The sequence below is a fragment of the Lucilia cuprina genome, chromosome 4 (genome assembly GCF_022045245.1).
Source record: "Lucilia cuprina isolate Lc7/37 chromosome 4, ASM2204524v1, whole genome shotgun sequence".
Classification (NCBI taxonomy): Eukaryota; Metazoa; Arthropoda; class Insecta; order Diptera; family Calliphoridae; genus Lucilia; species Lucilia cuprina.
The window spans coordinates 14,621,073-14,635,583 of record NC_060952.1 but is presented as its reverse complement, the minus strand read 5'-3'; the positions used below and the strand labels follow the sequence as shown (position 1 = coordinate 14,635,583).

Sequence of the window (14,511 nt, the reverse complement as noted above, 5' to 3'; positions counted from 1 at the left end):
ATTCCATAGTTAAGATTTAAATTTTTAAAAGTAAATATTATGAAAATCTTTAAAATTGGTCCAATCCAAATGCATAACTGTTTTTTTATTTTTCTGGCTCTCAAGCCTACTAAATAATTTTGTAAACCAAAAATACGCTAACAAAATTTGAAAAACTTCTTTCTGGTAATCAGGTTAAAATTAGCTAATTTTTGGGATCTATTCACAAAATATACTGAGATTAGGATTTTGAATTTGAACATTTATTTTTCTAGTGTTCAATGCATTAAAGCGAATCGATTATTAAAAAATACTTTTTCTCGGGATACTCTACAGTACATGGGTAAAATTTTTTTAGAAAAAAAGTACAAAAAATTTAAAAAATACGCCGTCTTTTGGGATCCTATTGTACAGATAAAATTGTTTTAATGTATATTTAGAGATCGTTTATATTTCGCTACATTCTTGTGTGTATGTTTATCTGTTTTAAAATACATTATCCAAAGTAAACACAACATGTTAAGAAATAAAGTATGTAAACATGATGTTCATATTCACATACATATTCAAGTATTTATTTCCATGTATGTACATGTATATTTTATACATGAAAGTATATTTGTTTAAGATATTTACGTGCATAATATATATCTCATAGGAATCTATGTCAGTTTAGTCTAACAAGATATTTCCTTCCAAAAAAGAACAAGTAGAAACAAAATGTACAAAAATATACAAAATTGATTGTATTTGCATTTATTTTAAATTTCATGTAATATAATAAGAAAATAAATCTTTGTACTTGTTTTTATTTTATTTTCTTCCTTTCAATTCTTCTTACTGTCGTAGCTTATCTATCAGTAGATTATTGTAATGTATAAAAGTATGAACATTTTTAAATAAAAATTTTTTGTTGCAAGAAAAAAATATTTAACAAATGTATAAATATTTCAAATTGTTATCTCATTTTATAAATAAAACACCTTTGAAACATTTGTTGTAATATTTTAGGAAATATTTACGATGAAAATAATATGAGAAATTATTTTTATATTATTATGTATTATTACAAAGAAAAACCATTACTACGAACTACAGAACGTATAATTAATTTTGCTATTTTTTGACGATTAATATGTATATGAAATGGAGGCAAAGTGTTTAACACATTAGAGATTCTTGAAAATTAGCGATTATTTTTCAAAAAAAATATTAAAGCGTTTTAGTCGAAATCTTACATAATGTGACCCTATCCATTATGTATTTATTTTGTGGAAAATAATTTCTTATAATAAGACAAATTTATGTCTAATTTCTTGCTTTTCTCGACTAAATCGTCTTTGAATTTAATATGTTCTAGGAATGTACATATATACATACATTATTACTTCAATGTATTACAAACATAATATTCAATATTCCGCATATTTTTTAATTCGTAACTTATATTTATAAATTTTTTTATTCAGATTAAAAATGTAATAAAAGTTCATACAAATATACAAAAGTTTAGTTCTTATTGTTAATTTTTATATCCTACACCACTTTAGTGGGGAGGGTATATTGGGTTTGTGCTGATGTTTGTAACATACAAAAATATTCGTCCTATACCTACCTTAAAGTATACCAATAGGCTTAGAATCATTTTCTGAGTCGATTAAGCTATGTCCGTCCGTCTGACTGGCTGGCTGGCTGTCCATGTAAACCTTGTGTGCAAGGTACAGGCCGCAATTTTCAAGATAATTGGATGAAATTTGGCATGCGCGCTTCTCTTGCCCCAAAGACGAAGCCTATTGAAAATGGTTAATCGGTCCATTATTTCGACTAGCCCCCATACAACCGTACAACCCAAATAGGGCCTTTTGGCTTATAATTAATTTAAATGATCTATTATGTTAACAAAAGTCGACAAAACTTAGTTTTATGGAACTTTAAATGACACTACCGATTTTTGTAGTGATCGGGCTTCATTTGACCCTATCCCCCATACAAACTCCCCTTCAGAAAATGACTTAAAGGTCAAAATTCACTTACAAACACTAACAACACTTTTAAATTCTACATAAATGATATTGAAGAAGACTTAACTCCCCCTACTAACATTTTTAAGGATAGGGCCATATTTTGTCCTACTCCCCTTTGAGCTCTCTTTTTTTTTGCAAAAAAAATAAAAATATTCCGAAATAGTGTTAAAAAAACAAACTAAATGCTTTTTTATTTTAAATAATTCCCATTTTTAACATACATACTGACTGGTGTAGGGTATCATATGGTCGGCTACGCCCGACTATACATTCATACTTGTTTTGAACTATTTATTTTTTAACTAATATTAAATTATAACCTCAGGTAAAATTTTAAAATATATTTTTCTAAAAATATGATCATTATTCATAACAATTTATCCAAGGTTTCTAAAACATATTTTCTATTAACCTTCAATAAATTATTACGAACAAGGCAATATATATACCAGGCATGGGATATAATGATTACACCGAGTTATTTATTACATGGTCATTTACAGTAACATGTAATGTCTTATTGAACAATAACCAATTACAATTATTTGTTAATTAAATTCAAGTTTTTTTTTTAATTACAATTATTTGTAATTTGGCAAAATCCAAATACAATTACTAACAATTGCACTTAAAGTTTTGACAATTACAATTACAGTTACTTGTAATTGTAATTGAATTTTCCAATTACAATTTCCTGTAATTGTAGTTTGGGTATCACTAATAACAAATTACATGTAATTATATAAAAATACAAGTAATTATAATTTGCAAAACTTCAATTACAAATACAAATAACTTTAATTGACAAAACGTGAATTATAATTAATAGTAATTCTAATTTGTAAAGCTTCAATTGCAATTACTTCAAATGTAATTTTAATTGGAAATGCAATTATTACGCCCCAATCCTGATATATACATATATACTAGTATAAAAACATACACATATTAAAATATTATTAAATTCAATATTGTGCAGTGTACATAAATGAGAAATTCAACAGATGATTTTACTTTCATAAATAAATACATAGATGCCGGATATTTAATAAAAAATATATATTTTTTGCCTACAGGCAACTAAAGGATCATAATTCAAATCAAAACAAATATTAAAAATAAAATAAAAACAGCTTAAAACTGTTTGACCATAATAAGACTTAAATAAAAACTGACATTATACAATTATTAATACAACCCAAATATTTTATTTTTTCTTTATTCAAAGCTCAATATCTTCATCAACTGTAAACAATACACTAAATGATAATAAAGATAATCATAATATAACCATATATTTCCTATTAAATATTCCTTGGTGACAAATAAATAAACAGATAAAGTAAAAGTATCTATATAACTGCCTCTATATTATTACATATATATTACGAAGTAATGGTAACTATAAACCTATTAAAAGTATCAATAGATATGGGTGTACATAACAGCTGAACAGCAGAATAAAAGCCATAAACATAAATATTTACAATACTCGCACTATATAAGTACGTACATATTTACAATTGTAAGTTTAAATACAAATACAATGTACGAGCAGTAAGTAAAATACGTTCTTTAGATACACATACAAGCAAGTCGTCTTTACTAAAATCTTTTTTTATAGAGTGAGATTGTAAGTTTTACATCTTGATTTATAGATACACGCATTGCGTTCTACATTACCTATAAATGTGTGTGAGCGTTTTAGTACGAGTAATTTATGTTTGATAAATTACAGCTGCAGTAGGTTAAGTAGTTTAGGAATTTCTATTATTTCAATGCTATCATTAAATGGCGTTAAATTTCTTAGATAATTTAAATTTAGTTTTTATTTCCAACACTCTTCTTATTTTACTATATTTAAACTATGTAAATATTAAAAAAATGAATTGGAAAATATTTATTCTGTAGTCCACAATGTTAAATTTTGTTTCAATTTTTCTTATTTCTATAACTCGATTAGCATTATTAATATATTTCTCCAATGAATCTAATTGATTTAAGTAAAGAAAAATATTATGAAAATTATTTAATTCACATTTAAAACAATTGTATGTAGCTACATACATATTTACCTTTATTTTCTACAAAGCGAAAAGGTAACAAATAATATTAAATTAATTTTTCCATTTATTACAACTTTTTTATCCTTTCGTTTATTTTTATAATTCCCCAAAGAAAAATCAAATTACATATTTCTTTCCTTCTCTCTTCCTACCTTTTATCGACTGCCTCTATCAAATCCTGGTCTCCAGCTCTTTTTGTTTCTCATGTAATTTTCATCATCATGTTTTTCTTTTTTTTCTGTTACTACTTTTGTTTCGAGTATTCATTTCACCTTTAAAAAGTCGTTAAAGTATTTGCATATTCTTAAGGGTTTTTGTATTTTTTACCTTTTGTTGTTGTTGCTATTCTGGTTACTGCTGTTTTTGTTATTGTAGGTATTACTTACTTTACCAACACTAACACTTGTAGGAGAAACATACACAAATACTTGTAAATCACAGAGTGTTAGAGAGGAAAAAAACAACAAAATATTCAAAAGTACAATTGTACATTTTTTGCTTTCTATACTAACGACATTAGTTTCAAAGAATTTAAAGCAATAGTAATTGCCTTTTTTGCTTCTATGTTAGTTTGTGTGTATGTAATTGTTGTTAGTGAAAGCAGTTGTAAAAAATATTTGCATTTTTAAAAGTTTTATTATGAATGTTTTATTTATATTTTGCATTTGAGTTTTCCTTATTTTAAATTTAAAGAAACTATTTTTCTAAAATGTTAAAAAGCTGAAGAATGTTGATTTCAAATCATATTTATGATCATTTTTCTTTGACAACTATAAAAAAATATTAGGTTGGAGATTATTCAGTGTTATTTTTATTTTTTTTAGGCTCAATTATTAATGTGGATATTTCATATATAAACGTGTTTTGTTTTCAGTCTATGAAAATACTTTTAATCAATTGTCTGATTAATATAAACTCCAGTTATATCAATTTCTCTCATATGTATATACATTTTCCAAAATATGTATGTAATGTATTTTTTCCTTATGTAGAGACAATTTTGTAAAGATATTTACTTTAAAGTAGTCTATCATAATAAATTAATATTAAAATAATAAACAATATCAATAGTAAGAAAATATATATTTAAAATAAATACATCTTTATATTTAGGAAAATGATATACACGTGGGTTCTTAACTTAATATTTCTGAGTATATTTCTATTAACTAAACTATATATACTTAAATGTACATAAATAATATTATACATATACACGTATGTACATATATTACTGTGGCTAGAAATGATATACTCAAATAAATATTATTTTTTGAATTTTACATGGAGTAAAAAGACGCAAAAGTTGAGTAAAGAACCCCGAACTGCAGGGTATTCTGAAATAAAATAATATAACATACATATGTATATAAGTCAAACAAAGGTATCTTTCTAATATAAACAAGTAATAATATTTTTGTTTATACATAGAATCATAAATTTACTAATACTTTATGTACATAAGTATATATTTGTAAGAATTATATAAAATACTATTACTGACGTATTTTTATGTTCTTTATTTATTTAAGAAGATATATTTGTGGTTTAATAGAATACATAAGTATTTTTTTCTACTCAGAAAGTTATTTTTAAATGTATTTCATTGAAAAAGCCACAATTTTATTACAGTAAAAATATAGAAATATAAATAATTTATAAAACTTATATTTTCTGATAAACTTGGAGCAAACTTAAAAAGCAAGGCTAAATTCAAATATTTCTGTTACATTTTCAACTTTTTATAAGTGTTACTACGAGCTGCAGAAATAAACATCTTTTTCGGATATTAAACAAGGCCAGAACATGCAGATCATAAAATACCCTACTTCAGTGATTATGTTAAAAATGTGGATGTTTTACTATAATAAAGCATTTTACATTATTTCCGAAATATTTTAAAAAATTTTTTGCCAAAAAGATTAACGGTAGGTAAATATGGTCTATCCGTATACATTTCTGTAGAGCGTTTAACAATGACATTAAAGCAATTTATGGAAAACTTCATTGCGAGCTAAATCGACTCAGAAAGTGGAAATAAATAAGGCTAAATAAGGTTAAATTTTCGAAAGTCCTGGAATGCCATTAGATAAAAAAGGACAAAATCATTCTGTAAAATTATGGCAGGACAAATCCTATGGAAAATGTTGAAATCGGTCCATGGTTTCTTCTAGTTGCCAAAAATCTTTTGAGTTAAATATACCTGTTCCTCGTACAAAAACAAAACTATGTTTTATGGGTTTTTACAAACACTGATGAGCATGAGATGTTTTGTAATGGTCGAATCCCTGTTTGAACCTAGCCCTCATATAAAATTACCTTCCTAAAGATACTTGAATATCAAGTTATAAAAAATAATACCGTGATGAAATTCAGCAAATTTAATGAATATCTGTTCGTATTAGCTCTTAGATCCCGAAGTTAGCCTGACGACAATAAATTGTTTAAATGTAATAGATTTTACTTCAATATTACGGTATATAGTCTTCCAATAATGGATATTACAAATTACCATAAACTATAAAGTTTCTTTTTTAGTGCATTTATAAAAATCTAAAATTAATTTCTTTAAAATTTTAGTTTATTTAAAAACATGATCAAATTGTCAAATTCTTTTGTAGATGTACTTATTATAAATTCTTAAATATATAATAAAAATGCTAAAATGTTTTCATTCTACAGGCTAAATAAGAAAGTATAACCTAACCAATTTTTATTATTATTGAAAAACATAAAAAATCTACCAAAATAGATATAAAAATTTTAAAAGTCAAAATATTCCATTTTTTTAATTTTTCTCAAATCCTATATGTGAACAATTTAAACTACGTTAGAAAAGTAAAATAATTTTTTGGTACTATTTCTAATAATTTTACAAAACAATTTAGCAAAAGTATGCACTTCCTCTATTTTAACTCATTTATTGTTAGTCATATTGACCGACTGTTTTGCTTTAAAACTCCAATATCTTATCCCTAATTACACTATTTGTGTTACTGTTTTAACATTTTTTATTGTCTTTCTTTAAATGATCCTTTTTCTACTTTTTCAATTCATTTTTTATATTTTGCGCCATAAAAGATTTTGCCTTTTTCTATTTAAGTTGTGCAGAAGATGTTTAATCGACAGGAAATTACCTAAAAATTACAAAAGTGGATAGAAAGAAAACAGTATTTTAAAAGTAAAAAACAATATAAACAAACGAACAAAAGTAGAAAAGAAAATCATTCGAAATTTTAAAGCAACGTTGAAGTTTTTATGAAGTAAAAACTGGAAATAACACTATGAGAATATAGGATAAAATGAGATTATAACAGTTTTTGGAATCTCTGGTTTGATTAGAATTTAAGTTAGAAAACTTTTAAAATATTGCTGATAAAAATGACCAACTGAATAAGTAACTATTTTAAGGATTTTTTTAAAGATTTTCTAATTTAAAAGCATAATATTTTTTATACATTTGTAGATAAAATTATCCGTTTGGCGTCTTTTTAATTAAAATTTTTAGTAGAGGTCAGTAGGTAAAATGTTAATTTTCTTATAAACCTGTAACTTATTTCTATTCTACATAAATTAATGTAATGTTATATTGCTTCATTGATCTACTAATATTTTAGTCCTAACATTTTAGAAAAGCCATAAACTTACTTACTACACTTCGTTCTCCTAATAAATGTGCTTGTTTATATGTATATTTTACAAGAACATCTGTAACTATTCATTTATCTTTGTACAACCTTTGTCTATGCGATATATACGAATTATCTGCTGCCAGTTGTGTTTCCCTCAACAATGTTATAAATTTTGAAGTTTACAACATAGAAAAGAAAATTTAGTGCAGAATTTGTAGGTATTACACTTTGATGTTTGTTTTTACATATAAAAATTATACACACAAATTTTTGCATAAAACATTGTGCATACCAACATGGATGGATGAACGAATGACTCTTTTGGCTATAGTGCTACTACTACTTACCTTCCAACCAACTAAAGTGTAAAAGTTCAAACATAAATGTTAGAGAGAAACTTACCGGAACGTTTTTCTGCCTCATTAATTGGTATGTTTTCTAAAACAATTGCCTCTGAGCGTCCTTTTTGATTAACACTGTAGACAACAAGATGTAAGGCTGGATTTGGATCTGGGTAATAGTCCATGGGTGTTAAATCTGTGCAAATGAAAAGCAAAAAAATTAAGTTAAAAGTTAACATAACAAGGCATGAAAGAGTTAATGTGTGTTAAGATTAAATCATTTTAGGTGTGCCTTTAACAATATTATGTTTTTTATTGTATATTTGATTATAATGTAAAAAAGTATTCATATGATATTCTACTGAAAGTTATGCTTTTAATTAAAAATTATCTTTTATACAACAAACTCCACTTTTTTCTATTTTCTATTGAAACGTCGATTATTTAATTCTTTTCGCAGTTTCTATTGCATTAAAAAAATAAATTTTAGGGTGAAATTAAAATTAAAATTAAATTCTTAGTAAAATTTGTTGAAAATCACAAAGAATATTTCTGCAACACCGATCGACTACATTCGACTCTGTGATTTTCACTACTCATTTTTATTACACCACTACGTATAAGTTTTATTTAGTTGTTTAATAACAATTATACGTACATATATTCATATACTAATTCCAAGTTCCATAATCTGCATGAAATTAACTTGGTAGTGTACATGTACCATATAACTTAACTCACAAAATACTTGTTTATTTTAGAAATACTTTTTTATTTTGGTATTTTCTCTTTGTTCGTTTACTTATTTACTTGTTTTACAATAAAAACACATACAAGTTAAAACTATAAGGAAATTATTGGCAGTAGAATAATATGAAAATACTATGGAAGTTTAATAGATTGAAATTTGTGCTGAAACAGCTTAACGCGCTTGTTTAACTAATCGTAACTTTATGCTTCGTTACGTTCTACAAACAAACCGCTAAAAAATACTATATACATCTATACATAGATGCATTAGTATTAAACTTAACACTTAAATTCCACATAGATACACACATATTAACATTTATCTACGTATGCATTTAAAGCAGAAAGTATAAGTATGTGTTTAAATTAATATTTGATTTCTGATAGACTACTTCTCTGTGTTTCGAGGTGGCTTTATAGGACTAGCGATTTCGTTTGCCATTTGGTGTAACACCTACCAAGGGAATTTTTATATTTTGTTTTATAATTTGCTTAACTTTAATTGCTGTATAATTTGGCTCTGTTGAAGATAAATTTCTCTGTTTTAAATATTAGATTAGTCAGAATATGTCATAAATTGACATATGTCTCGTTTCATTAGGCGTGTATAAAAGGGTACATTTTGTCTTTTTTAAAATTGTTGGGTACTATTCATATATTTGCTAATATGTATATAAACATACATAATCACGTAGCTAACTAGCATAATGTTTGGAAATATACAAATATACACAAAATTTAAAGTATGTATTCATGTATGCATATGTAAATTTATGATGAATGAAAAAATAAAACATCAAAACATAACTTCTACTAATTAGGGAATGTAAAATATTTGCTGTAGTATTGGTTCGATTGAAAAAATGGCATTTATATGCTAACATAAATAGCCATATATTATGATTTTTGTATAAAAATTTCGTATTTAGTTTAAAAAAATTTCTAGCTTCAGTCCTTATTTAGTTAGCTAGTTAATTACATACTCAGATGTAATTACATACTCAGATGTATATTGTATATGTTTTTGCAAAAAGTATCAGTAAAAATCTCATATAAAATTCATGGAGTTCTTTACTCCCTTAAAAATATACGCACATACATAAGTATATATATAGCAAACAAACAAATTGGTATTAAAAACAACTTTAATAATCAAAGTTTGGCTCATTTAACAAGCTCTGAATAGTTTTGCCAACTAAAAAGTTTGTTACATATACTATTACATACACCTAGATATTTTTATTTTTGGCAGAAAAACATTTTGACTAGTAGTGTCTCTTAGTCTGAGGTGATGATAGGTAGTTTTCTTTTTTGCAGCAGCCTACATTTCCGAGGGATTAATGAAATCTTGTAATTAAAAATTGTTTGGTAAAAATGCTGATTTTTACATGTATTCAAGTATTACTAAAACAAATACTAATTAGTTATTTGCGAATTTTAAAGTTTTTGTTTGTCATAGACAAAAAAAACAGTTATTTTTACCATTTCTGCTGGTATAAATGTAAATATTGTACTTTTTTATTTTCTTTTGAAATTCAGTTTGTTGACGTTACATTTACTTTGCTAATTACACAACTAATTAATGTATATCATTGAACACTGCCACCAACTTACAATCAAATCAAAAGGTAATTATCGGTAAATTACAGAAATCACTCATGTGTGATTAATACACACACTTATTTCAGACTATAATATTGATTTGTATATCCAAGATAAATTTAATAAATTTAAAGAAATATTATTAATTATATAAATAAGATTCGTTTATAATTAGTTCTAGTAATTAATTATTTTATTTTAGATTCTAAGTAAAATACATGTACATACAAAAAATTTGTGGCACAATGAAAAGGTACATATCTATATATTGTGTTTATTTTTCATAAAAATCGGATCAGAACTTTTGAAAATATTGAACTTTTTAATTGTATTTTACTCAAGTTTTGTATTGAATTTTTTAATTTTAAAAATTTATCCTGAATAGTACAATAATAAAACTACATTTATACTTTCGCCTCTTTACCACAGAATTATGTACTTACCACTTAAGTCCACACGAAATATTGGCACATCTGCATATGTGCTGGATGTATTTAAGCGCAATTTCTTTGTCTTCGAATCATATGCTTCCAAATAGAATTGCTGCTGCAGACCACCATCATACCCTGGCATACATTCCAATTCCATTGTCGAATAAATAATATTATCATAATTATCAAAATTAATAGTGCCACCTCCACCAGTTCCACCTAAAATACTGGCAATACCACCACCAGATACTCCACCATTATTGTAACCATTATTGCCTAGGTCTGAAGAACCATACGGACTAATAAGACTGTGGGTGGCAATGCCATTATGGAAATTATATTCCATACGTGAATAATCAAAATGCGGTTCATTATTAGCATCCTCGTCGTCATCATCTTCAATATCGTCATTGCCATTTTCATCGTTATCAACATGATTATTACCTAAAGTATTATCATCGATATGGTTTCTGTTGATTTCATTATTGTGGCGAACTTCATCGACATTTCCTGGCTTATTATTGGAGTGTTGTGGTATCTTGCTGTATTGATTTCGCTGTTGTGTAAGTGTTGCTGTTGGATATTGTTCAGTTGTATTGTAAGTCATTTGTGTTTGTAAAGCATTGTCTATTGTTGAAATAACTTCATCCAAGACTTTTGAATCATTTAATGAATAATCATCAACCATTTCGGCTAATAAGTCAGCATCATCCTCATCTTCTTCCTCTTCCACCTCATCTAAATCGTCATCTTCCAAATTTGTTGTACTCCCATTATCTTCATCATCGTCATCTTCGTCTTCTTCTAAGGCTGTTAATTCATCAGTGTAGTTATTTTTGTTGGCTTGATTGTATATTGAGTTGTTATTTTCGAATATTTCTAAATTTTCCAATTGTTGTTCATCGTCATCACTATCAGCTTCATTCTCATCATCTCCTACCTCAACGTCCTCATCTTCATTTTGATATGACGATGCTATAGCTGCGGTGTGGGCTGTTAATGAGTCTGATGATGTGTCTTTACTGGAGTCTTCGTAAGATAAGGATTTTAGAGGTTGTAAAGAGGTCTCCACCTGTTTTAGTAATTTTTGCTTTTGATTTTCTTGCTGTTGCAAAGGTTTATTGGTGATTTCTGGTTTATTTGGGGGTAGTATCTTTGATTGTCTATTTATACTATTGCTAGGGTTTGATATTGTTGATTCATTAAACTGTAAATGTAAATTGTTGTAGTTGCTGGAAGTATTATTGGTATGCAGTGTGTTGTTGCTACTTATTTTGATAAAATAACGCTCTTTTTGAGTTAGAGATTTGCGTATACGTCTTTTGTCATTATGCAATTTGTTTTTCGTAACCGAGCGCTTGATGTTTTTCTGATAAGTGTGATAATGATGATCACATTTAATGTTTGTATTATTATTTGCTACACTATTTTGTAAGCCATAATTTTCATTAGCTTTGTCATTTAAATTTCGCCTTTGTAGGCTTGAAGCATTTTCAGATTCATCGTCAGATTCATGTTCCTGATGTATTAATGGAAGTTTTTGATTTTTCTCTAAAGCTATTGCAGCAACATCTCGTTTTGTCACACGTTTCTGTTGCTTGTTTTTTTCTAAGCTCACTCTTTGCTGTTTTGTTTTATTGGCATTTTCTATTGCTTTCGGTGTATGTGTTACTTTTCCTAATTCTTGGCGTTGTTCATGTTTTTGCTGTTGTGGCTGCTGTAGCTGATGATGATGAATTACTCTCATTGTATTTTTATCACGTTTGTGCGTGTTTTTGTTATGTTGTTTATTGTGATACCTATCGCTGTCGTTTATGTTGCTGCTAGTTGATGATACCTTTTTTGTGGTGGCTGATATTGCATTAACAACGGCAGTTAGTTTTTTGTTTGTCTTCTCTAAACGCAATGATAAATTAGATTTTTCCTTTTTACTCTTTGAAAGTTTTTGGGTTTGTCCTTGATGTTGGGGATAATGTTTTTTACTCATTTTCATTTCCTGGTTCTGCTGTGACTGGCGGTATTTGTGATCTTTCTCCTTAGTTGTTATTGAACTTCTTGCAGCGTCATCATACTCATTGTCATTATCGTTCTTAGATACTGGTGTGGTTGCAGATACCGTTTTGCTATTGATGTGGTTTTTATCTTTGGCACTACGTTTTGTACGTACTTTTTTCTTTGCTGTCATTGCTGATACCGTTGCTGTTGCTGATGTCCCTCCTTTCGTTGCTGTTACTACTGTATTTATGTTCATTTTTAAGTTGCTTGTTGTTGGCACTGACAATCCATCACTTTGATTATTGATAAATGCTTTTGATACGGTTGCCTGTGGCCCCATCATTTTTATACTATTATTATTGCTGTTGTTATTTCTATTATTGTTGTTACTATGATTGTTGCCATCACCATCATCATCTGCAACTGAAGTTTCGTCTTGCTCGTGGTTGTTAGCATTTTTAGATTTCTGTTGTTTTTGTTGCTGTTGTTGTTGTTGTTTTTTCTTATCCAACTGCTGCCGTTTAATGATAGCCAATGTTTGGGAGGGTGTAAAAGAAGTACGTTTTTTTAGTCTTTGCAGTTGTTGCGGATTTAAGGGAATGCGATATTTTTGCACAATCATTTGTTGCTTATAATTTTGTTGTTCATGTTGCTGTTTTTGTATATTATGCTGTTGATTAATATTGTTGTTAGTTCGTTTATTATTACTGGCAACAGCAGAACCAGCACCATTGCCACTACCATTATTATTATTCGATTTTTTGTTTGTCCCTTTAATACCATCATTGTAAATTTTGTTATGATTTTTGTTGTTACTACTATTACTATTATTGTTGTTGATCACATGTTTACTATTGTTACTACCGTTTCGATTTGGTTGTTGTTGCTGTTTCTTTTCATTATTCCTCTCACGTACATATTCCATATGCGGGAAATTTGTTTCGTGCCTTCCATATTGTGTTGGCATCATCATTTGATTGGCATGCATTGTTGTTTGATTCGATGAATTTAACGATGCTGAGGTCACTACATATGGCCTTAGTGTACAGTTACGCAAAGCTCCAGGTTTTGCTACATTTATTCAAAGCATTCATAGCATTCCATTCCAGCGTTTAAGTGTTTTTGTATGTTTATTTAGGGATAGATAAAGACATGTGAAAATAGGTAAAAACATTATCATTATTTATAATTTGGATTTTATTTTTATTTAATTTCATCAATACCAATTTGTAATCTATGTATTTTTATATGATTTTGGTTTCCCTTTGAATATATTTTGATTGTTATTAACTCAATTTGTTTGAAAATCTATAGATATTATTTTGATTTTTATTTTTGTGGAATTTATTTATTGGAATTAAATTTTTTGTATCAGTTTGTATAATGAGATTGTAACTAAATAGTGGGCCTTAGTTGTGTGTGAGAGAGAATTTAAGCATAATTGTGTTTGCGATGAAAATTTTTGAAATAATACTAGTTTGATAAATTATAATACATAAATTTTTATAAAACGGACGAAAATTGTAAAATCTCATTTCGTTTCCTTGTATTACTATACCGATATTTTGACAATTGATTTTTCCGATTTTTACGCTAAACTGCTTAGGAAAATAATGAATATTTTTAGTGAAATAAATTGATTTCCTTTGCTTAGATTTAACGTGAGCTGTTTTTAGGCAGCCAGACGGACA

At 27.1% G+C, this 14,511-nt stretch overlaps 1 protein-coding gene across 2 annotated transcripts in view; it reads right to left on the bottom strand.

The window, feature by feature from the left end:
• The window catches only part of LOC111681581 (putative uncharacterized protein DDB_G0282133), a 33,291-nt gene that overhangs the window by 12,322 nt on the left and 6,458 nt on the right, over positions 1-14,511 (bottom strand). For both annotated transcript variants that reach the window (XM_046950699.1, XM_046950700.1), the window contains exons 4-5: positions 10,838-13,891; positions 8,104-8,238 (exon numbers count right to left, since the gene is read on the bottom strand). In XM_046950699.1, the coding sequence (XP_046806655.1) occupies positions 8,104-8,238; positions 10,838-13,891 (3,189 nt within the window). The remainder of the gene's footprint in view (positions 1-8,103; positions 8,239-10,837; positions 13,892-14,511) is intronic.